Genomic DNA, 26,990 nt, shown 5'->3' on the forward strand with positions numbered 1-26,990 from the left:
ACTATTAGGCATTACTTTGGGGTGGCAGTAGTTTAGTTATGAAACAGCTGGGTCCTGAAAAAATCTGTCTTATTAGTGGCTTCATCACATATAGAAGAACAGTTCCTCAATCTTTTCTTTTTAATGATTGTTAACACGCATAATGTTTGTAAAATCATTCTGCACATGCATAACTGTTTGACCAATTAGGTTCGCTTCTGTATATATGAAGCTGTTTGATCGATTAGGTTTGCTTTTGTATTTATGTAACTGTTTGACCAATTAGGTTTGCTTATGTATATAGATTAGCTGTTTCTCCGATTAGGTTCGCTTCTGTATATATGAAGCTGTTTGTCCGATTAGGTTCGGTTTTTTTATATATGTAACTGTTTGACCGATTAGGTTTACTTTGGTATATATGTAAGTGTTTGACCGATTAGGTTACTTCTGCCCCGGGCAACGCCGGGGTATATACAGCTCGTATATATATATATAGATAGATAGATATATGTGTATGTATGTAGATAGATATGTGTTTATATGTATATATGTGTATATATATGTAGATATACAAATATGTATATATGTGTATATATATGTAGATATACAATAATGTATATATGTGTATATATATGTAGATATACAAATAAGTATATGTATATATGTGTCTGTATGTGTATATATATATGTTGATATATGTATATATATATGTGGATGTGTATATGTATATATATATATGTATATATGTTTATGTATATATATGTTTACATAACCTCTTTAACACACTACTTCTCCGCTGCGAAGCGCGGGTATTTTGCTAGTATAGCATAAATACAAAAACACCTTAGTATGTTTAGCTTTTTATCACTTGGCAGACTCTCTTCGCCTACCTACCTGTAGTTCAGTAGAGACTCTGGAGTTTTACAAGGTTTGTATCGCTTCGTTGTTAAACAACATTTTTAAAACAAAAGTGATTGGTCAGCAACAATATGCTGATCTTATATGACGACCTTGTCTCTCAATCAGAGTGTCGTTTTATTTTCAAAAATCAGGAGTGGTCTCCCATAGACTTTCTTGAGTACTCAGATATGGGGATGGATATTTGAGGAGCAAACCGCAAGACAATGATTATATTATGTACATTAAAGAACCATCAACAACAAATAAAATCAAATGAATAATATATTGAACAATTCTAAATTAGAAATTGAAATTTCTAAAATTTATATTTTTATTTCTTACTATATTGAGAAATTGTTCTGTTCTGTGTACTGTACTGTATTGTATTGTATTGACCCCCTTCTTTTGACACCCACTGCACGCCCAATCTACCTGGAAAGGGGTCTCTCTTTGAACTGCCTTTCCCAAGGTTTCTTCCATTTTTCCCTACTAGGTTTTTTTGGGAGTTTTTCCTTGTCTTCTTAGAGAGTCAAGGCTGGGGGGCTGTCAAGAGGCAGGGCCTGTTAAAGCCCATTGCGGCACTTCCTGTGTGATTTTGGGCTATACAAAAATAAACTGTATTGTATTGTAAAAATTATTATAAAAGTAAAGTTTAATAAATTGGATGCTACAGCTGCATGAATAAAAAAAATAATCGAGAATGTGGTCAGATAAAGTACCACGTCTGGTTGATGGATTTGGCCCAAAAGTTAATACAGATCTGGTGTAACAAACACATGCCAAATTTCATCCATCTATCTAGTTGCGTTATCATGTTTACACATACACATTCATAGTTCCAAAAAAAAGGTATTTTCGGACTCGGGGAGGTCTAAAACATTCATCAAAATCTCGAGGCTGAATTTTTTTCATGATTACTATACTTTCTCTATACTTCATTTACTTTGTGTGTGAAGTGGCAGGTGAATTACTGTCAACAAAAAGCAGGCACCTGAGAAACAAACTGAAATGTTACTCACTCGTGATTTTTCTGTACATACAGTAAAATTTTTGTTGACCAGTACATTCCAATTTCAGGCGTTTGAATTACATCTTGATATACAACAAGTGCAAAGAAAGGTGGCATGTAAATCGCTTTCTATTCCACAGGCTTTACGCACGTATTCAGCTCACTCTTTCATCGCAAATGCTGTTTGAACAGCCGCCCTCCTTCACAAGCCCCGGTTCACTGGATGAATATGTGCGGGCGGTTGGTGATGTTTGACTTTCAGTTTTAAAAGTTATAAGAGTTAAAAATTAACAGCAAGAATATTCATTCAAAAACGAAAACTAAAATTATTTTAGTAAATTATTATTTTATTGCAGTTAGTTTTTCCAGCTACTTTAATAGTTTCGTTTAGTTTTTCATTTCTGTTTATTTAATTATTTTATTTCAGTTTACGAAAATGTTTTTTTTAATAATAGTTTCAGTTTTGATTTTAGCTTTTGTTAGCTATAATAACCTTGAACCAGGATTCAGTCAAGGAACATGGAGCCACTTTCACCACAAATTCCTTAACAGCCAGCCCTGTCAGTGCCAGTGGTCACACTGAAGTCACCCATGACCAGAGGTGTGTCACCTCATGGGCACCCATCAACCAACAATCAAAGTTGCGAATAAAATGTCTCCCTCACTGAGACATCACTCACCGTGGTTGGAGAATACCTTGAGAAAACAGACAAGGCTCCCTGAGAGTGCCTTCATCTGAATCTCATAATATGGTTGTTGAAAGGAGTGACATCGGACACCATAGGAAGAAGCCGATCTGCCACAGTAACAGCTACTTCTGGAACATGACAGTCATCAGATTGACCAGACCAATAAAAGGTTTATCTGCCTACAGAGATCTGGCCAGTCTCAGGTCTGTGCACCTCAGAGAGTGCTGCCTCTGAAATCGGAGTTTACAAAGCTCCTCCACCAGCAGAAGAACTTAATCATCATGCAGGAAGGACAAGACGTTCCATGCACCAATCTGGCTGGACTGCCTCAAATTGGAACCTGACTGCTGCTATTCTGTGGGCTATGCCTCACCACCACACCAGTTCTGATCCCCAACAGGCCTGAACCCATTGGCTCTAAGACGGTTTTGAGTCTTCCAGGGATGAGGCTCCTGAGGGCTTTCCCCTACCCCTTTCATAATACGAGCAGTCTTCCTATTGGTGGTAGCAGCAGAGTTACTCCTGTGGAAAGCAGAAAGAAGTACTGCCTATCATCTCAGAGCTGTGTCAAGTTTTTTTTTTTATGGTGGCTGGAGTGCCAATCCTGCCACCAACACCCATGATTTCTCTGCGAGTTGAAGGACCACTTGCAGAGCCGAATGCAGTTTAACATCATACCCAGGACAGGTTTTATAAAGACAAAAAATGTCTGTTTGCATTTCCACACTCATTTAACCTATGAAGCTGGCTTCTTTTCTTTCCAACTGAATTATCGTGGTATTTCCCTCAACTTACTCAAGTTCATTACCAGACTGGTATACTCTTGCACCTTAAAACACACACATAAATATACACTTAAACAAAGACCCTAACCACAAAAGTGCCATGTGAATGACGTATACACAGCCTACCATTTCCCTACCACTTTAACCATACAAGTGTTGTAGGAATGACGCAACACTCCTTAGCACTTAAAGAGACTTGCATATCTTTGGCACAAACAACATATGATGTCTTAGATATATCTTAGACCTAAATATTACTTCAGTCTCCAAGAATATATTTAAACATACAAATGCTCAACATTTTGTCTATAAGCCATTTACCAACCACTGATGTCTTACTTTACGTACTGTTCACAATTGGATGAGCTCTCCTCCTCAGCAGAGAAACCTCGCAGTTCAGATCATATGGCACTTCCTTACTGCTCCAGGTGCTCTAAATATTTACCTTATTACTACAGTCACTCAAGATATAAAGTATAGAAAGTAAAAAGCAACTTAGTATTTATTAAAGAACAATATTATCAGTAGAGGAAAGTATTAAAGAAAATGTAGATAGCAAAGTCTGGATAAATATAGTCTTTAGAAAAAGTTTACGAAAAGTGTCAAAGATGAATGTCCTTTGGTGGCTTTTGATCTAGCAATCGGTATTGTTCATGAGATGCTTTAGTTGATGATCAGATGAAAATCGTCGCATATCTCTTGCCCTCTTCTAATGTCGCTCTTCCTTTGTCTCTTGGACAAGTCGTATCTCTCTATTAAAAAAAAAAAATCTTGGGAAGGAGACGAGACATCATCTTCTCGGAAGATAGTTTGAAGTCCGCGAGACTACTTGCACGGAAGACACTTTGAAGTCCCGCAAGACTACTTGCACGACACGCCCTACTTACAAAAAACTTCTTGGAGACACTAACATTCCACGAGATAAAGAAGTGAGATAAAAGGACAGCTGCTGTACAGGCTTTTAAATGATAGTCACACAGCACAACATGCAGATCACGCAGCAGTAGCTGCTGTACAGGCTTTTAAATGATCAATGCGCAGTGCGACATGCAGATCACACAGCATGGCACAAGAGGTAGCTGGCTTAAAGGACAGCTGCTGTACAGGCTTTTAAATGATCATTACGCAGTGCGACATGCAGATCACGCAGCACGGAACAAGCAGCAGCTGGCTTAAAGGACAGCTGCTGTACAGGCTTTTAAATGATCTTCGTGCAGCGTGATATGCAGATCACGCAGCACGTAACTAGCAGCATCTGGATTAAAGGACAGCTGCTGTACAGGCTTTTAAATGATTGTCGCGCAGAGTGACATGCAGATCATGCAGCACGTAACAAGCGCCAGTAGTTGCTGTACAGGCTTTTAAATGATCGCCGCACAGCATGACATGCAGATCATGCAGCACGTCACAAGCAGCAGCAGCTGCTGTACAGGCTTTGAAATGATTGACGCACAGTGCGACATGCAGATCATGCAGCACGGCACTAGCAGCCCCCCGGGGGTAATAACTTATTCACTACAGCTTTATTACTGGCAAATATCAAGAAATAAAATATGAATTAAATGAAAATAACAATCTCTTTACATTGTTTTTATGGATAACCAAACCCGGGGGCTGGTGAGCAAAGCGAGCAGGGGGCACAGCCCCCTAGTTTATTTTAAAATTTCATGTGGGATTCCAGAAGATGTGATGTTAAACGCATTTGATTGGTTGGCTATCAATATGATAGATGATTTCGCTTTGATCTGTTTAGTACCTTCCAGCATTTCTCCCCAAGCTCTAAACCAATCTGGCAATTTCTAGTCCCATGGCATCTCCATGTGTTTACAAGTTATAAAGCAATCAATTCAGCCAAAGGTATCCCAGCCATTTTCTTGGTCTTCTATTTTGTTTACACAAATGTTTTTAAAGTGAGGTACAATTTGGGAAGAGGAGAAGCTTTAATGTTAATGACCTCCTTAAATGTTAGGTTCATCCTGTCCATCTAAGCAAAATAGTTCTTTTAAGGTAAAATAATTCAGGAAGAGAATACACTTTGATGTTAACTGTCATTGTAAAATTAAGTTAATTTTTGCTTGCTTGCATGGACAAAAATAAAACATGAAATTTAAAATTCATGACACTACACTAACCTATGACAAATAAATGACACACAAAACCCTTCATTTTAAGTTGGAAACCTGTTAGTTCCACACATACAGTTCATTCAACCAATGACCTTGCTGTCATGACTACAATATTTCTACCCATTTCTTGATAAGATGAGGCATTGCAGTGGGTTTCAAGCAGTTACAATTAATAAAACAGTCAAGAGGACTGGAGGTGCATGAGAGAGAAAGGAGTACCAGAGAAGTATGTGAGGATTGTCCAGGGTATGTATTAGGGAGCGAGGACTTGAGTTAAAATCAGTGTTGAGGTAACAGACAGAATCCCAGCCTACACCAGGGGTCTTTTTTAAATCCTCACCTCTTTGATCTGGTTATGGATGTGATGAGTCATGGGATAGAAGACCAATCTCCCTGGTGTAGGCTTTTTGCTGATGATGGTGTGGTGTGTAGCACATGAAAGGGAGGAAGTGGAGAGGAAGTTGAAATAATGGAAAAGTAATTTTCAAGATAAAGGATTGAAGATAAATCAGAAGACAGAATAGATGAGGTTTAATGATGATCAGGATTCAGACGTTAGCCTGCAGTGAGAGCTGTTGAAAAAAGTGGATAAGTTTAAATATCTAGGATCAGTGGTAGCCTGAGGCGGAGAATTAGATACAGAGATGACCCTTACAGTGCAATGTGGTTGGAACAAATGGAATAAGGTATCATGAGTATTTTGTGTTTGAAGAATTAAGGTGAAGGTTAAAGGTAAGGTTATCAATACAGTGGTAAGATCAGCAATAATGTATGAAGCAGAGACATGGGCAGCAAAGGGAACGCAAGAGAAAAAATTGGATGTGGCAGACATGAGAATGTTCAGATGGATGTGTGGAATTACAAAAAAGTACAGAATAAGAAATGACACATTCGGAGGTGCAATAAAAGTGTTAGAGATATCTAAGAAATTGCAGGAATATAAGTTAAAGTGGTATGGATATGAAATGAGGAGACACAATGAATATGTAGGCTAAATAGTGATGGGAATGGAAGTACTGGGGAAGAGAAGTGAGGGAGGCCAAAGTGGAGGTGGATGGATAAAGTCAAAGAAGATCTAAAGGAAAAGGGCTTAACTGATGAGGAGGTGCAGGACCAGGCTATATGGAGAATGATCAAGCACATCAACCCCACATAGAAGCGGGAAAAGATGAAGTGGAGGAGGAAGAAGAAAAAGATAGCTAATAAAACAGTCTGCCAGAAAAAGAAAAGCAAATATGGTTGTTTCAAAATGTAACTGCAGTACAAAAACTATTTTCATGGTAACTCTAATTTTTTCTGACCCTGTTTTGTAAATGGTAGGAAAAATATAAAAATGTTTAACAAGATGTTAAAAAATATATTGGAAGATATGGGAAGATAATCCCAGTCTGAAAGAGCTGATTGCTTTTTTTCTTTGAGGCATTATGAAGGATCAAGGCTGTAGCACAGATGGCAAGTAACTGCTTCTAATTCAAATGCCACACTTATAATAAAACATTAAAGTATGATAGCATATTTTTTAAAGGATGGTTGCTGTATGAACAAAATGCGTTATATTTTACCATGACATTTGTAATTGTGTGGTTTGGGTTTACTGGTGTTGTACATTTCTCATAGGGGAAAAAAGTGACAAATTATTTCCATGCTCAAGAGGAAAGACGGTCAGTGACATGACATTTTGGTGACACACCTAATGAAGACTATGCAGATGAAATGCTGAAATCTCTTACCTTCTTTCCTCTTCAGCGTGGAAATAACATTTCACTTTTATAGGTGCATGTTGGCACAGGTCCTTCCCCAACTTTCGGTTATTTTATTTCACCTGGAAAAAAAAGTGCAGATATATTTTTTCTACCGTTGATTATATTTATTTTAAAAAATACATTGAAAAGACTTTTTATGTAGGGTGTACACTCTAGTGGACTTTTGGGAAAATTACTCTCAATCTTTCACTACATATTCCTGCTCATGCAAATTAGCTATCAATCAGAGGAGTTACATTTACGGATATCTGCAACTTGGGGGTGGTGGAGGGTTTTTGGGTGGCAATTTGCTGCCTTGAAATGGACTAACCAATAATAGGCTATACTTTATATGATTGGGTGGGAATTTAACTGCAGTTGGGCTGTAAAGAGCCTGTCAAATTTGGCTGCCCTCCTTGAAATACACTTTAAGATATCTGAAATGGAGCAGAGGCATAATTTAAGATACCACAGCATGAATGGAAGATATCGAAAAAATGTATTTTATATATCTGAAACGTGAATCAATATAAAATTACTTGAAATACATTTTAAGATATATTAATGGATATCTTCAAATAACAACCAGATCATTTTTAGATATGTGAACTGCATTTTAATGCACCTCAAATAAATTTCCAGATATCTTATAATAGCTTTCTGTCTATTTCCAAATACGGGGAATGCGTTTCAAGATATTTCAAATACTGTACATATCAAGGTATCTTAAAATAGAAGTCTCACCAAAAATGGAGGCAACTAAGGTGGAAAGCATTCAGACCTGGCCTGGCTCCATATAATGAGAATATTTGATTGATTTTATACAAGTTGTATGAACTCTTGCACCTCATGCCAAGTCATAGCGACATTTTGGGTACTGTGGAGAACTGCCTTGACTGTTTTAATGCTGGATGGGTTTCTTCAGACCTAGCTTAAAAAAAAAGCAGGAGGGGGACTGGAGATTTACGTGAATGTATAATGGTTAAAAAGGAAGCACACTGCAATTAAAGCTGAATGTGTGATCCAGGCATTGAAATGTGGTCCACATCACTGCCCAGGGAGATGGATTACATCATCCTGGCTGACTGAGCGACAGAAATGATTCACTGCGTTACCAGTGTCTTAATGATGAATCATTCTGAATGGTAGTGACTTCAGTCAGCGTGTTCCATTCCATTCCATTTGTGGACACTACAAGCTGGAACTGTTCAAGTATTAATGACTTTAATTAATATAAACCTGTGGCACAATCTGAGCAGGTCTGACATCGTCTTACTACCAGGTCCAAGCCAGAAGTTCTTATTTGTATTTTGGGGGCAGGAGGGTTACCGATACATGTATACGTATTGAAATAACAAGCAGGAAAAATAAAGAGAGTTGAGGCACCTGTGGGCAAACCCCGTATGATTGCAATTGACAAAAGAAAACAAATGTTATTAATAGTGTCAGAGAGAATGTCTTTTCAGACAGGAGTCTGGATGTGAATGCTCAAAATAACAGAGCTTCCGATTATGTTGATTTCCAGCAGGAAGAGATGGGTCCAGGTAGATGGACTCCGGAATTATGTCAGTGTTTGAAAAGCTGTCAATCTTCCAGTTTGTAGACAGAGGAAAAGAGAAGGTGTTTTTACAGAACGCCAACCTGTGGAGTGGCAGAGAATTACTATCATCAAAGCCCTTAAACTGTCCCCTTTGCGCATGTGTGTGACACTATATGTAGTCATGTGTGTGCGCATGGAAGACATTTTAAGGGCTCAGGTGATGGTAATTGTCCACCAATCCAGGGGGTGGCACTGTGTGGTAATTTTCTCTTTTCCTCCTACTGCAGACTGGCAGACTGACAGCTCTCCTCAACCAACGTCACTTCCGGTGTTTGTCCACATTTACCCACCTCTTCCTGCCCAGCTGTCCTCTCATATGTCTGGAAGAACTGCCAACTCATGCAGTAAGAACAGGATTCCTGTTTGAGAAGACTCAATTTTGTATTTTCATGCAATTTTTTTTTATTTAAATCAATTTCAGTCATACAGGGTTTGCCCATGGGTGCATATATTTTTTTATATATATTTTTTAACCTTCTGTAAAAAATGTAATTTCCCATTGGAGATAAATAAAGTATCATCTAGTCTAATCTTTACAGAAAGTTATTTTGAGATAATATAAAAATATGTTAAATTGTGTTTCAGATCTCTTAACGTGCATTTAAGATGTTCTGAATTAAGACATATTTTGAGACACATGCAATTCATTTTAAGATACAGTATCTTAAATGCATTTCCAGATATTGTAAAATACACTTTGAGATATCTCTACATGTTAATTTGACTATAGGTGTATTGTAAGGTTCTGCAGCTAGCTGGACAGATGGTGAGTTCTTTGATTTGTTTAAATGCTCTCCAGGGTCACAGACAAACAACTTGTCTCTTAGCTGCTGCTGCTGACAATTCGGGTTTATTGCACAACTATGTAACCTTTCCAATTTCTCTGTCTGTGTGTGTGTGAGTGTGTGTGCGCGTGTGTTTGTGTGTGTGTGAGTGACGTATAGAAGTTGTTTTTTGATATGTCATGAGCACTTGTCACCACAAAGGAGAATGCAGGCAAACAAAATGAATGGATCGATGGAAGTCCAATTTTCTCAGCTAATTTTAAAATCTATTTGCCATTGGCAATTTTTCACTTTCAGCTGAAAGACATTTCTCCATTGCCCCTAGTAACTTGCATACGATACTCTTTATTTTTGTATTGACTCGGTATTGCAAGTCCATAATGTATCATGCATTTGCTGACTCTTTTTTGTGAGCAGGTTACCAAGGAATCTCAGAGGGCTGTTGTTCCGTGTTGGTGTGAGAAATGGAGGGGATGAAGAATGGAGGTTTCTGCTGAAGAAGTACATGGAAAGTCCATCTAGCACAAACAAGCTTAGCATACTTCAAGCACTGTGTCGAACCAGAAGCACTGCGAAGAAACTCTGGTGGGTGACTCACTTTCCTCCTATTTAAACACAGAATGTTTGATTTAATGTGATTTATGGCAGATTAATGCATCTTTGTCATGCGATCCTGACTATTTGTGAAGGTTGCTCAAGACATCCCTCCTAAATCATGTGATCAAAACACAGGATTTTGGGACAATTATCAGACAACTGGCGAGCTCTCCAAAGAATAACAGACTGGTCTGGAGATTTATGCAGCATAACTGGGACAAGCTGACCACAAAGTAAGTACGCTTGAACATACAGGGATAATGGACAAAGCCTTTGTGCTCTTTTCCTTACTGAATAAGCAGTGTTCATCAAGTACTACACCTCTGTACACTTTATACATTAATTCATTGCTTTATTAAGAGATGGAGAAATGCTAATATGTCTCTTGGTCAACTCCCATTTTCTGTTTCTCTTTCACTCTCCATTACCTCACTGCCAGTGAAACTCAGGCTTAAGTCATCCCCTGACTCAAAATCTAAGGACCACTGATAGTTGCAGAATTAGCCAAGTTCCAGGAGTCCACTAGTTTGGACTCCTCTTCTTGAATATAGCATTTGCCTAGCTCTTTCTGTGTGCAATGCCATCTTTATGTCCCTTTAGCTCATGGGAACACTCTTGCAGCTATGCAAGTTGTAATAAGATATATCTGGCCCTTTACTCACTTGCTGAAGTAGTCCTTAGTGAATCAAGCATATAAAGACAACCTGAATAAGTCAGATCTGACAAGGAAAATGCTGGAAAGAAAAAATACATAACTTGGAATTCCCTGTAATAATGTGTTATATCACACACTTCCTCAGATACTCGGTATCTGAAGTACATATAGTACAAGCCTATTTCATGTCAATGCTAGTAAGGAACTGAAATTCTCTTAATGATGGCGCCTTATTCTGTTGTTACTAGAACCATATTAAAGTTGTCTTTCCAGGACAGTAATCTCTCTTCAGCCAATTAACTTTAAGGCATCATTGAAAATACGCTTCCATCATTATTTACAAAAGTGAAAGCAAACATTATTTCAACCTAAAAGCAAAAACACCTTCTATAGTAAGCAGATTTTTTAGACCATTATCAGACAATGAGAAATGGTGCGTCTTTGTGTATGCAGTACCTGTTCTATCATGACAGATGCTGATTTTAAAGCTGATTTACTGAATGTACATGACAATCCTGGAACAACAGCTTCAAACAGTAGAACTCCAATGTAATCCAATCAGCCTCTTCTTATCTAAACCAACCACACACACAGAGGCACACCACCAGAGGGTGCTACTGGTCAACCAATTACCAGCAGGCAATGCACCCTAGGTCAAATATTTTAGAAGCACAGTCACACAATACAGTGACTCAGAAACTAGATATACCAAGCACCTACTGCATTGAATAGCACCATTCCCATGCTTAAAGCACTTAACAAGATTAAGGTACATTACAATCGTATGATTGGAGGGCAGGCATGGTATGTGACTTAACTTGCTTAGTGGCACACAGTATCACACATGGAAAATGAACCTTCAGCTTCTTGATTTAAAAACACGACATACAATAGAGGTCTGAATCAAAAACCCTTATCAACAAAATGGGAAAGAAGAAAAATAAAAACTGAAATACTCCAATTTTCAATTGGATTTACAGCAAACCTAGTAAAAACTGATAAATAAGAACTAATTTAACACAGTTGGATATGAAAACTGGAGGATTACCATAACAATAATAATAATAAAAATAATTAATTACATTTAATTTTATTGCATTTTTCTCGCTACTTAAATGCTTTTTACATAGACAGAGGGAACCGCTTCAACCACCGCCATTATATAGCAACCTCCTGGATGATGCAACGGCAGCCATTTTTTGCACCAGTGCACTCACCACGCATTAGCTATTACGACAATTAGAGACAGGGGAAAATTAGGGGGCCAGAATAACCAGGCTGTGATGGGCAATTTATCTATGACATTGGGATATTTCCTGTTCTTAAAAAGAATGCCCAGGGATCTTTAATGACCACAGAGAGCCAGGACCTCTGTTTTATGTCTCATCCAAAGGATGGCACCATATTTACAGCACAGTGCCTCCATCACTACATTGGGTCAAATGGGTCTACAAACACAGACAACAGGGTAAGCACCCCCTGCTGGCCTCACCAATACCTCTTCAAGCAACAACCCAGGCTTTTCCTGCATGGTCTCTCATTCAAGTAGTGGCCTGGACCGACTATGTTCACCTTCTGGTGGATGAAGTTCTAAAGTGCAGGTGGCATGGCTGCCTTATATGTCAGCAAAAAACATTGAAGCACACTCTAAAAGCATAACCCACTGTTAGTCCAAACTTTGAAGATGATATATCCAATTAATCACTTTCTTCTTCCCCCAAACCTGGAAAAGATTCAGCACTATAAAAGAAGACAAGAGCACTGATTGTGCCCACAAGTAGCCCTAAGTGTGTTTAGTTTGTAGGCAACAAAATTCAATATGTACGTCTACATGTTTACTGTGGACCTAATAAAGGGCCATTCCTCAAAGAGCAGAGATTCTAAAAGGAGAGCAGCACCATATAGCTGACATAGTATGCGGAATGCCGACTGATTCTAAAGCCGGTGACCAGTCAGTAAACATATTCATGTCCTGAGGATTCTCCTTGGGTGTGTGAAGCTATGGCTTTGCTACAACAATCTGGTTGCAGAGCTAATCATCCAGCACTTGTGCATGTTTGCTTTGGCTCCATTATTAGGTTTGCAAATGAAAGTAACATTCACCGATTAGCCTTTGAGAATGCAGCTGAACAACTAATTCAAAATGCATTCAGGACTCCAGTCTCCACTTGCACAAAGGGTAAACAGTTCTCAGTGTAAAGGATTAAGAGTTATCTTCAGCTTATTGTGTGATGAGTCAGGAGGGGAAAAAAATGTAATGGCAGACACCATTCGACAGCCACGGACCTTAACCAAGAAGCAGAAAGATTCATTAAGCAACACTTTGCCTAGCAACATCTCAGCACTGAAAGGTAAACCCATATGTGAGTAAAACACTGTAGAAAAATGTTAGTCTTAATTAATACAATGTATGGGAGGTTTTAAATATTTGTATGGGATTGACACAAGATCATTTAAACACTTGGTACTTGCAAGAAATTACACCACAGTTAGCACAGTTTACTTCCTCAACTGACGGAGTGGACACTTGCAGATATTTAAAATTGTTGGCATGCAAACATGCCCACAAAGTGATTTTTTTAATTAACTTTGCATGCATCAATTCAAAGGGTTGATAGACTGGGTTAAATCCCAACAGTAAGGGGTACAAAACAAAAACAACTTGGGTCAGGACACCAGTTTGTAACAACCACACTCATTCACACAAGACAAATTTCATTTTACATAAACCATATGCACAGTTTCTTTTTTGTTCTTTATTTCGCCTTATACAATTTCTTGTATTAGGAATTTGTTAGTTTTTGCATACCCCTTGGGGTCAGAGCGCAGGGTCAGCCATTGTACAGCACCCCTGGAGCACTTACAGGTTAAGGGTCTTGCTCAAGGGCCCAGCAGAATAGGATCTCTTTTGGCAGTGACAGGGATTCGAACCGGCAACCTTCTGGATACCAGCACAGATTAGATTAGATTAGATTAGATAAACTTTATTAACCCCATGAAAAAAATCAGAATTATTCTCCTTGTGTCTGCAGGAGTATTTTCCCCCAAAACCCAAAGACATGCAGGTGAGACCAACTGGCATCTTTAAATTTGTCCGGTGTAAGTGTGTTTGTGTGTGGGTCAGGGACCTATTATGGACCACTGACTTGTCCAAGGCTGATTCCAGTCTTGTGCCAAGTGTTGACGGGATAGGCTCTGGCCCCCCTCAACCCTGAACAGGATTTAATAAGATTAGAATATTATTTTAGGTTCAGAAAAAAAACATGCAGTTAATGCCACAAAACAACCTGACTAGGGTTAACGTGGCCCTTAGATAGTTTGTACTAATTCACTAACTAACTTTACTTGTCTCCAGGATGAAATTTCCTTAAATAAATTACTACATAAATTTCTAGACAAATAAATTGTGCACAAACACATACAAGAATGACTAAAAAGGAAAATAATTTAAAAAGAAAAAATCATACAGACATGTTGCCTTTGTATAAAGGAGCCCCTGTAGTGTTTCTTGACACACTTTAGCTGAATAAGTCATTAGTTGAAAATCCTCAGTGTTAGTGTGTCAGAGAAAGGGTGTGCAGCATTGTTCATAATGGCACTTGGTTTTAATTCTTGCCTTTGCTATGACCTCCAGCATGTCCAGAGTGCATCCTATAACCGAGCTTGCCCTTCTAAGTAACTTGTTCATTTGGTGGGCCTCTCCTGAAGTGATGTTACCAGCCCAGCACACCACAGCATAGAAAATTGTTCTGGCCATCACAGAGTTGTAGAAGATGTTAAGGATGTCATTATGCACATTAAGAAAAAAGAGCTTGCTCTGCCCTTTCTTATATAGCTTCTCTGTGTTATATGACTAGTCCAGCCTGTCATTGATGTGGACCCCCAAGTACTTATAGGTGAATAGTGACTGGATATAGAGGATCTTTGGTGCGGTGAAAGTCAATAACCAGTTCCCTGGTTTTGCTGATGTTTAGTTGCAGACTGTTTTTCTGCACCAAAAAACAAAGTTCTCCTTCTGACTCCTCTACCAATGTTACATCCCCTTTATCTATATACCCCATAAGTGCAGAATCATCTGAGAATTTCTGCAAGTGACATGACCTGCTATTATATTTATAGTCTGAGGTTTACAGAATGATCTAAAAAGGAGACAGGAGTGTTCTTTGAGGCGGTACAGTGTTGCTCACATCCATATCAGCAACACAGTCATCAAGTGTCAAAAACTGTGGTCTGCCTGACAGACAATGAATTACCCAGGACACCATAGGCTCATTCTCCTGTATCCTGTCAACGAGGATGGCTGGATGGTGTTGAAGGAACTGGAGAAATCAAAAAACATAATCCTCATAGTGCTGCCAGCTTTGTCCAGGTAAGAATAGGCCTTCTGGAGCAGATTGCATCCTCCACTTTTTGTCCGATAGGCTTTATCTGATACTGACTGAAGTACCTGCCATTGCCTAGGTATATTTGTATAATGAATAAGGAAAGAAAGCAAAGGCTTATGTGTTATTTTTAAATGGTGAGCCTGTTGTTATTGTTAGTTGTCCCATCTGTCATCCACACTGTGGCACTATCAATGTCTTTGCTCTCGTAGGCTGAGAATTTGTTCTTTTCATATTCCATTGTATTTCAGAATTGCAGCAGCTTCTTGCTGGGTTGTAACAATGAACGTTCATGGTCATTTTCATAGTTTAAGGTAGACATTTCATAGTTCTTAAACTATAAAGAAAAACCAGTAAAGCTAGTATCAAACAGCAGCCCTTTGACTCACCTTTTGGCACCCCAGTGTCAAAATTTTGGTTTCCAAAGTACTCTAGCTTGTCTCTATTGTCCTAGAGGACAACTTTACCAAATTTGGTCCATATTTGTCAAAGGGTGTAGGACTGTATAGGGAACAGACATACATACAATCAGAGAGGTATTCTATTTTATATATCATTTTTTACACATATCATCATGACAATGCACTTAAGAAATAAAGTAGTGTGCATTGATAAATTGTAAGTTAATGCTATTTTCTAAGATTATCAAAAGGCACCTGCTGCATTTGCCTACCTCTTTAGCCAAAGATACCTTTACACAGCTGTCTCTTCTAAGAAAAGAAGCTACATTAATTTCATCTAACTTTTTAAAGATGTCATGTACAGTACTTTTTCTTTGCCTGAATGCATATTAGACAGCTTGAGTTCTGCCTAGTTACATGTTTTACTCAGATTTACATATCAAGCCAGTTCAAAATACAGGATTATCATTAACTTTCTTAACATCCAATTTGACCATGTTCTTATTTTGCATCCAGTGCTGCCAGGGTAGGCACCAGTTTCCTTTAATCTTGGACAGTGTAAATGGGCTATGAATTACATCTGTAATGTTATAAAATAATTTATATTATTATATTTATATTTGCCATTTTAGTTTAATTTCACTGTTAAGTGTCTTGACAATATCTTCTTATTTATATCAGTTTCAGTAGCAGTTTCAGTGGCAGCATGGCAAGAAACCCCAAAGAGCACATGTTTAGATAATATGAGGAAACTGGAAGAAGGTCATACAAACTTCATTTAGAAAACATCTTAGAGCTTGAAATCAACCAGCAACCATGTGCTGTGATGCATATACTTTGTCATTTCCAATAAACCATTTATCCATGTTGTAGACTGTTCTGGCTGGGCAGTGCTCAGCACATTATTCTTTGAACCAGGGAGCAATTTTCAGAATTCCTCTTGTCCATTTCAGAGTGGCATTAACCAGCAAGACAAATTGTTTCCCCCACAAAATCACTGACTTTATGGTCTACAGTTAAGAAAACATTCATGCATTTGGGATATGGAAGAAAACTTACATGAAGGCAGAGTTCATGCACAAAGCCTACACAGAGTTACTGTGACCAGGCCAAGGATGGAAGCCAGGTCACTGAAGCTGTGAGACTGCAGTGGTGACAGCTGGATTGCTGTTACTGACTCAATCAATCATATTTTAGTTACACTCAGTTTGAATTGAAAACATATGGGTTAAGTATATGGGGAGTAAGAAAATGGATCACTTGCATTAAGTAATTGTTACCTTACTTTCTTGACAGGTTTTCCTTAGGCTCCTCATATCTGGCTCGCATTGTGCTTTCAATCACTTCTCACTTCTCCACACAGCAGAAGTACCTTGAAGTAAGTTTTCTCCTTATGTGAACTGAACAGACAAGGAATAACTGATGGTTAAAGAAAGTTTCATATTTTAAGTCACAATGAAACAATGTCACAAATCAGTAACATGTTTACATATTGTGTTTGTGTCACAGGTAAAGAGATTCTTTAGCTCTGGGAAGAACATGCGTAATCTTATGTTTGTCAGGAGATCCCTGGAGGTCATCAGGCTCAATATCTTGTGGCTGCAGAAAAATAGAAATCCAATTAACTTCTGGTTAAGGCAACAGTATACTGAAGCATATATAGCTTCAAGATATTGTGGTGTGAGAATTTGGAGAGATGGTTTCTGGGTGGTCTTCTTTAATTATTGAAGCACAGTGATATTGTTTCTTAAATAATAAAATTGCTGTATGCAGTGTAAAATAAATGATTGGCTAAAACAGGTTGGTGTGCCTTTTATCTCACAGAGCCTAGAAGACCAGTAATAAACAGCATGATTATCAGAAAGCAGTGATCAGAAATGCTTCCATAGCACTTCTGGGGACCCGGATTCAACTAGCCTTAAATTCACTGTTTGAGGGGAGTCTACATTTTCACTTCCTATGGGTTTTCTTTCATCTGGTATGCTGGCTTCCTCTCATATACCAAAGTTATACATACGAATAACTCAGCCCAGAGATAAGTCAGAGGGAGTTGTGTGTATGAGAGTACCTTGTGATGGAGTGGATCCTCAACCTGGGACAGATGCACATAAAACTGTGGCCTTTAAATGGATGACATTGGTTCAGAAAATGGAGGAATAAGGAAATGCATACAGAAAAATGAAGACAACTGTCCCCACAAATATTTGCACCATGGGGCCATGTATCAAATCACTTGAACCTTCTCAGTCCTGAATTTCTGTATGTACAGTATGTCTCCCTGACCTGTTCATATTAGAATGGGTCTTTATATATCTCCTTGGGCCACTGTTATCAAAGTGTAAAAACCATGGTGTAGGTATGTCTGAGGAGGACTTAGTGCATCCATTTATGTGGCTTAGGAGACAGAAGGTCAGTATATGATTTCACTGAGCCATTTGCATCAGGTGGTAAGACAGTATGTGTGTTCTTCTCGGCCTTTCTAACAAGATGTCATCACATGAAGAACTGGAACATTTACAAAAGGAGGATAGCTGGACTCTTGTGTCTCACTTGAATTCTGTTAAATTTTATGTTGAAGGGCCAGATTTAATGGTGCATATTCACATTGTCTACAAAAGGTATTCCGCCCCTTGGAGGTTTTCACATTTAATTTATGGTGTTAAATGTTAATTGAATTTAATATGTCTTTTTTGATACTGATCAACAGAAAAAGACTCTTTAATGGCAAAATGAAAACATCTCTGCCAAGTGGTCTAAATGAATTACAATTATAAACACAAAATAATTGACAACACAAGTATTCACACCCTTTAAAATGAACATCTAAATCATCACTGGTGTAGCCAATTGATTTAGAAGTCACAGAATTACTTTAATAGAGATCACCTATCTGGGGTTTCAATTGATTCCAGTATCTGGAAGGTGGTGAGTGAGCATTTTAGTCTAACCTACACAATGCAGACAAAAGAACACTCCAAGCAAGTCAATGATTGAAAAGTACAAAATATCCAAGTCACTGAATATCATGTGGAGTCTAGTTAAATGTGTCATGATAAAATGAAAAGAGTATGGCACAGCTGTAAAGCTGCAAAGAGCAGGCCATCCACAAAAACGGAGTGATTGTGCAAGGAGAAGACTAGTGATGGTGGACACCAAAAGACTTGTAAAACTCTGATTGAGGCACAGGCTGCAATGTCTCAGACTGCGCATATGACAGCTGTTTTGTGGGTGCTTCAGTAGTCAGAGCTTTATGGCAGAACAACAAAGAGAAAGCCACACATATGACATCTAGGCTAGAGTTTGCCAGAGGGCACTTGGAAGATTCAGAAGTCTGCTGGAAGAAGGTTCTGTGGTCTGATAAGACCCAAAATTAGCCTTTTGGCCATCAGACTTAATGCAGTGTTTGGCCAAATGCTTAACATTTTCAAAAACACACGATCTCCACTGTGAAGCATGGTGGTGGCAGCATCAGGCTAAGGGTTTTTTCCCTGTGATTAGACCCTGGAAGACTTGTGAGGGTAAAATGAATGCAGCAAAACACAGGGAAATTCTTGAAGAAAATCTGATGTAATGTACAAAAAAATCTGCTCCTTGTGAGAAGGTTTGTTTTTCAGCAAGACAATGACTTCAAGTATAAACAAAACCCCAAAGGATCTCAAGTATAAACCAAAAGCTACAAAGGAACAGCCTGTAAACAGGAATATTAATGTCCTAGAGTGGCCAACTCAGAGTCCAGATCTCAATTCAATTGAGAATTTGTGGCTGGATTTGACAAGGCTGTTCACTCAGGATCCCAATGCAACCTGACTTGAGTAGTTTTACAAAGAAGAATAGGGAAAAATGGCAGTGTCCAGATATGCAAAGCTGACATAGACTTGCACACACAGATTGAAGGCTGGAATGGCTGCCAAATTTACATCTCCTAAAAACTGGCTTGAAGGGGATAAATACTTATGTGATCAATTTCTTTGTGTTTTATATTTACACTTAATTTAGACCACTGAGCAGAGACCAGTTTTCACTTTTTTTGTAGATCAGTGTGAAAAAAGACCAGGTAAACCCACAGTGAATCAAAACTTCCATGGGGTAAACACTTTTTTTTGGTTCCTGTATCACTGAGGTAGTCAGTCTTTCCCAACGAGCAACAAGCATAAGATAACAAGGCACTGACACTGAATTAAATACAAAATAAATATCAGTATTAATGAGTAGCACAGGAGACCTGTGGGTATGACAGATACAAAATTATTAGTTTTAAACACTCAAATATAGGCAATAGATCTACAATAGTGAAGAAAAAAGGACATTGGTTGAGATATGAATATCCTAATCATGATGATCAACGAATCCTCACAAGAGAACCAGTGGAAAAAGTTTGAGTCATAAAAGTTAAAGACTTCTCACTAAGAATTTTTTATCCAAGTCTTGGTAAAAAAGGAGAGCAACACCAATGAATCATCAGTTTCTGGATGTTTATATGGCGTAGGTAGTGACTGTTTTGTATGTTTTTACCAAAGTATTGAAGATGTCTGCATATCACAAAGCATGTCAAGGTAGTCAACAGTTCTACTGTGGTCTTTACTTTCAGCCTGGTAGAAACATTATAAATTTGTTACAAGGTATTAACATTTTGGGAGTGAAAACCACTCAGCACAGCATACATCATTAATGTACCAAAAGTTTGTCAAGCTGAAATTTGAAGGTCTTCAAGGTGCTTCTGTCAACTAAACTACTTAATAATATGCTTGTGTTCAAAAACTTTTTCTGAAATTTCTATAGGGTTAACCTTTTACTCAGCTTGCATCTGTTCCTCTGTGCTCTTGATAAAGAATTATATTTTATTGATTTTATAAATTATACAGTAGTGAATAAGGCACAAATCAGTCAAGTATACTATCAGTGACACATCTCATACATTTACACTTCAACACTCATCTTCTGACTAGCATAGAGAGCCATATGATTGGTGAACCCATTAAGTACTCACTTATGAAACAATAAGAAATCAAAAACTTTAAGAGAGTTCCAGTGTGTTTTTTAAAACATTACTGTAAATTACTACTGTACTGCATAAGAAAGCTTTGAACGCTTCATTGCACAGAAATTTTATTTTTTTTCCAATCGTCAGTAAAAATTATTTTTTGTCACTGAGCTATGCAGCATTTAGATTCTTTCAACTGACTAGGAGTAGAATACAAGTAAGCTTCTTAGTACAAGATAACACAACTGATTTTTCGCGACTGAGTATTGTTCCATTAGGATCTTAAAAAATGCTGTTTGCAGATTTGGAGTAATTCTTAATCCACAATATGATAAGAGCATAGAATAATCCCAAAACATATGCCCTAGAGAAGCAAGTTGCTTGACGATATTGTTCATAATTTGTGTTTTGTCTCAGATATATTTTTCATTATCTTAATTAAAGTGTGTGTGTACAATGTTAATTTTTTAACTGTATTACACCATACTTTCAAACTAATGAAGAGTGTACTTTGTTGATTGTCCAATTCTATTCATTACCTGAAATTGTAACTAAAAGATCCCATTCCCTTCTAGTGGTGCTAACCATATCTTCATTGTCACTAGATTATTTAGTTTCTGACATACATATTGACTTAACTTTAGGGGAAGTTGGGTCAGTTTTATAACATTGTTTCTAACTTGCATGTAGTAAAAGTAGTGTGTTACTTGAAGATTGTGTCTGAGTCTCAATTTTTCAAAGGATGCAAATTTATGAGTAACATACATGTCTCCAAAGATGTTGGGTCTCATTTATAAAACTTTGCATGGATTCAAAAATGGAAGTATGCGTGCGCCAAAAAACAGTAGATTAGCATACACAAAAAAATCAGATTTATAAAACAAGATGTATGCACATTTCTACCCAATTTACCTTTTGTAAGTCAGAATCATCTTCTAAATGTTTACTTAAATGCACCTCGAACTCCGCCCAGTAATTACCCTGAAACAACCATACATGGAGTATGCTAATCAACCTCATACATATGCAAATTATTGGCTGTTAGAGCAGCCTCCCTCCTGATTCATCGAGACACTGCCCCTTGCACTTAAGTAGTCCTAGGCTTAGTTTCACAACTGGGCATGCAATAGCATTCATTGATTTTTATGCCCCTCCCCTGCTTTCTGGGGGTTGGGGAAAGGTGTAAGGCATCAGCGTCTGAGAGGGAGGGCTCTATCACCTGGAACCTATAATGATATGATTACTGTCGCAATGAATAGTACAGGCCATATGAAAAACTGAGGGCTCAGCCAGTTACTGTACCTCACCAACAAGCTAGTCAACACGTACAGCAAGTTCTACATTGGCTAAAATTAAATGAATCAAGGGTTGACACAGGCCATTGAGCCACTACTTTTGTCAATCTCATCCTGGCATCACACGTGCCTTGAGAGTTAATGGAATGTAACTGCTATTTTTGCTAGGTGTCCTTATTGCAATGTGAGTGCATTTAATTGCTCCGATTACTTTAGGAAAACTGGACACTGCTGAAAATCACATTTTTAATGTTGGCAAAAACATTCTTGATGTGACTGTCTGTGTTGGCTCCTGCTGCCACATTATCCTTGAATTCGGAACAGTCGATAACATAACAAGGATGAGCTGAGTAAATGTGCAAAAGTGCTCGTTTTTTAACAAAACAAAGTGTTCAAAAGTGCAGTGATCCATTTATTATAAATATATAAATAATCCATCATAAAAACAACTGCTCTTCAGTGGAGATAGAACTAGCAACCAATAAAGTTCTTAAAAATCCAAAATTAAAACTCAGCAAATATTATATTCCTTCAACTCTGTTCAGCCTAGCGTGTCTTTTGCCTTTCATCTTTCCACAGCTCACCCTTTGGGTCTTACAGCCATTCCTCTCACTTCCTCATGGGACCAATGACCACTCTGCCTTCTCTTAAGCATGCTAGCTTACACCTTGATTGTGCCTTCGTTTTCCTCATCAGTTTCATTTTTCCTTGTCTTGCAGGCTTCTTTATACTGCTAGAGATGCAGGTGTGCTGGTTACCAACTCCGACGTGCTAATGAGGCAATGATCTGAACCACATTCATCTGCATGTACATTCAGTTGATCAAACCATCAACAAAGGTGCCGGTCTGCCACACAAGCATGCACATCCGCATTTCTGACCAGAGCCCTAGCACTCTGTAGTTATTTAAAATTGTGAATTGCGACAGACATTTTTCTTCACATATGGACATACACCCACACCATATAGAAATGAAATGTAGCACTTCATCAGTCGGTTAATATCTTCCACCACAGTGGGCATGATGGAACTGAAACTTAGCTGAGATATTCCTGACATGTTAGCCAGTACCCTGTGAAGTGACAACAAGTAGCCAAAATAAACTGACCAAAAAAAAACAAGAAAGTTCTTCAGTGCAAATATTCAGCACAGGCCATCTTAAAATGGAACTAAAATATCGTCTGTGCATGATATTCATCACTTTTATACATTTGTCATGTCAACACATGTTATAATAATGACTCAATGATATGAATTATTGTAATGTAACTCATCTTTTAACTGGATTAGTTGATTTTCCATACGTTATTAAGGGAATCATATTTTCCCAGTTTGTCTGAAATACAGGTGCATGGGACAGAATTTAAATAAACAAACAAACAAATGCAGAGTTTTCTTTTATAAATACTGACTGTTGTGTGGAGTTTTGAATGTGCATATGGGAGTTTTGAATGTGCATATGCAAGTTTTATAACTCTGACCCCTGGATTTCAGTGGCTTCAATGAATTACAGTGCTGCATTGATTAAATATTGCTAAAATAAATGATTACCTTGCATGTGTCTCCAACATTGGAACCATATTTTAAGCAAGTGATGAACCACTGGATGTCTGTGTTTTCTTAAAAAGAAATGGTTCAGATCCTTCTGTCCATATTTCTTCAAAGATTATAATCTTCAATTCTGGAAAAACTTGAGTAGACTGCTTGGGTTCTGTTCTTGTGGACAGTAACAACTCTATTAGGACATTCTAATAAAGTGAACTTTTTTGAGCTACAGGCCTCTCTACTGTATAATTATACTGAATAATTTTACATTGTAAAATACATATTATAACTTTTACATTACATGTTTGTGTAAATCACAATTTGAAAATTTGTGAATTTCCCCTTGGGATTAATAAAGTATCTATCTATCTATCTATCTATCTATCTATCTATCTATCTATCTATCTATCTATCTATCTATCTATCTATCTATCTGTCCAAATCTGAAGTTTGTCCAGTTTGTCCAGGACATAATAAAGAACTCTTCTGGCACTGGGGTAACTAACAAAGGCATTTTGACTAACTGTCATGTAGAAATATAACTAACATGTTAAGTTACTTCTTCCTGGACCATTCTTGTAGAGGACAAAGAAAAAAGAAACAATGCACGACCACAGTATTGACCACTGCACATTTCCACTAGTGATCCCTAATCATTTTTAAACCTTCCTTGCATCATAACAAATTGTTTCCTTTGCTAATAAAGGTATTACTCCAAATTTCTTCACCAAGTAGGTGAGGCAGGTTTGCACTTCACAGTGTTTCCTGGGTTCGTTTCAGCAAGGATATGAATACTAACTACTATGAAGCCTTGTTTCAAAGCTGTTGAAACAGGAAAATGCACATTCTATAAGAAGCACTTCAGTTTTACTTGTCTCCAACTGTAGAGATATCTCAGAACTCTATGTGCTAATGGGACAGCTTATGCAAATTATATGTGCACTTCACCAACATCTTGCTCTGAAATAGTGATAAAGATGAAAAGAGTACAGGACCACAACACTTCAGACTGTTTTGAATATGTCAATTAAACAGTTTATAAATTATGAGCTGATCCTTTTTTAAGGGAGCAGAATGCTTTTTTGAAATTTATTTTTTTAATCCAAAATACCTGACTGCTTAACAATGACAAACACAATTTAAAAGTTAATCTACTTCTACTATATACAGTTAGATCCATAAATATTTGGACAGACACAACTTTTTTCTAATTTTGGTTCTGTACATTACCGCAATGAATTTTAAATGAAACAACTCAGATGCAGTTGAAGTGCAGACTTTTAGCTTTAATTCAGTGGGGTGAACAAAACGATTGCATAAAAATGTGAGGCAACTAAAGCATTTTTTAACACAATCCCTTCATTTCAGGGGCTCAAAAGTAATTGGACAATTGACTCAAAGGCTATTTCATGGGCAGGTGTGGGCAAGTCCGTCGTTATGTCATTATCAATTAAGCAGACAAAAGGCCTGGAGTTGATTTGAGGTGTGGTGCTTGCATGTGGAAGATTTTGCTGTGAACAGACAACATGCGGTCAAAGGAGCTCTCCATGCAGGTGAAAGAAGCCATCCTTAAGCTGCGAAAACAGAAAAAACCCATCCGAGAAATTGCTACAATATTACGAGTGGCAAAATCTACAGTTTGGTACATCCTGAGAAAGAAAGCAAGCACTGGTGAACTCAGCAATGCAAAAAGACCTGGACATCCACGGAAGACAACAGTGGTGGGATGATCGCAGAATCATTTCCATGGTGAAGAGAAACCCCTTCACAACAGCCAACCAAGTGAACAACACTCTCCAGGGGGTAGGGCGTATCGATATCCAAGTTCTACCATAAAGAGAAGACTGCATGAAAGTAAATACAGAGGGTGCACTGCAAGGTGCAAGCCACTCATAAGCCTCAAGAATAGAAAGGCTAAATTGGACTTTGCTGAAGAACATCTAAAAAAGCCAGCACAGTTCTGGAAAAACATTCTTTGGACAGATGAAACCAAGATCAACCTCTACAGAATGATGGCAAGAAAAAAGTATGGAGGAGGCGTGGAACAGCACATTATCGAAAGCATACCACATCATCTGTAAAACACGGTGGAGGCAGTGTGATGGCTTGGGCATGCATGGCTGCCAGTGACACTGGGACACTAGTGTTTATTGATGATGTGACACAGGACAGAAGCAGCCGAATGAATTCTGAGGCGTTCAGAGACATACTGTCTGCTCAAATCCAGCTAAATGCAGTCAAATTGATTGGGCGACGTTTCATGATATAGATGTACAATGACCCAAAACATACAGCCAAAGCAACCCTGGAGTTTATTAAAGCAAAGAAGTGGAAAATTCTTGAATGGCCACGTCAGTCACCTGATCTTAACCCAATTGAGCATGCATTTCACTTGTTGAAGACTAAACTTCAGACAGAAAGGCCAACAAACAAACAGCAACTGAAAGCCGCTGCAGTAAAGGCCTGGCAGAGCATTAAAAAGGAGGGAAACCCAGCATCTGGTGATGTCCATGAGTTCAAGACTTCAGGCTGTCATTGCCAGCAAAGGGTTTTCAACCAACTATTACAAATGAACATTTTATTTCCAGTTATTTAATTTGTCCAATTACTTTTGAGCCCCTGAAAATGAAGGGATTGTGTTAAAAAAAATGCTTTAGTTGCCTCACATTTTTATGCAATCGTTTTGTTCACCCCCACTGAATTAAAGCTGAAAGTCTTCACTTCAACTGCATCTGAGTTGTTTCATTTAAAATTCATTGTGGTAATGTACAGAACCAAAATTAGAAAAAAGTTGTCTCTGTCCAAATATTTATGGACCTAACTAATAAAACACTGTGTGCCCAGTCTCTTTGAGTAATATGACTGGTCAGTTTGGCTTTGGTGTGACCGTTCAATTTGGCAGTTTGACATGATGAAATAGGAAGTGCGATTGTGAGACACACAAGGAGGAGTAAAGGTGCATGCTGAGCTAGACAGGAGGTGAGAAAGGTGTCTCAAAAATAACATGAATATGAGATGCAGGCTTTATAGTAATGCGCTAGAGAAAGAGGGTGCCAGTGTAGAGGTGTTCACACGAATGCAAATACAGAGGAAAAGAGCAAAAGGAACACATAGGGCAAGAGATAGCAAACATTTTTTTTCATTATTCTATTACCTTTCTGTGACAGGTATCATGGCTAGTATCAAATAAAATCATCTCTGCAGCTGCTTTCTGCTCTGGACCCAACACTCAAGAATCTTGAAGCGGATTGTAGTGAGAATGGATATAATACAATATGTTTTCTGTGTGTTTTCATTAAGGAAAACTGAGGGACGTGATAGTGACACAGTAGACAAAGACCTCAAAGCTTTTCTTCTTTTATAGGCATAACACATGGCTGTTTCGCAAGGTAAGTGGAGATTATTTTACCATCATCTTACAAATGAAACACAAACAGGAGAAATCCTAAAGAGAAAGGAGATCTTATTAATGTCTTAATGCCTTATTATTGAATTACTTAATTTTCTGATCACTAAGAC

General features: G+C 38.0%; 1 protein-coding gene across 1 annotated transcript in view; it reads left to right on the top strand.

Annotated features, from left to right (window-relative positions):
• Positions 1-17,424, top strand: part of LOC114667486 (endoplasmic reticulum aminopeptidase 1-like) — an 89,860-nt gene extending 72,436 nt beyond the window's left edge. The window contains exons 15-18 of the mRNA XM_028822792.2: positions 10,033-10,200; positions 10,305-10,445; positions 16,947-17,028; positions 17,160-17,424. Of these exons, the coding sequence (XP_028678625.2) occupies positions 10,033-10,200; positions 10,305-10,445; positions 16,947-17,028; positions 17,160-17,378 (610 nt within the window). The 3' untranslated portion in view covers positions 17,379-17,424. The remainder of the gene's footprint in view (positions 1-10,032; positions 10,201-10,304; positions 10,446-16,946; positions 17,029-17,159) is intronic.
• The last annotated feature ends 9,566 nt before the right edge of the window (positions 17,425-26,990 follow it).

Source organism: Erpetoichthys calabaricus, chromosome 17 (genome assembly GCF_900747795.2).
Source record: "Erpetoichthys calabaricus chromosome 17, fErpCal1.3, whole genome shotgun sequence".
NCBI lineage: Eukaryota > Metazoa > Chordata > Cladistia > Polypteriformes > Polypteridae > Erpetoichthys > Erpetoichthys calabaricus.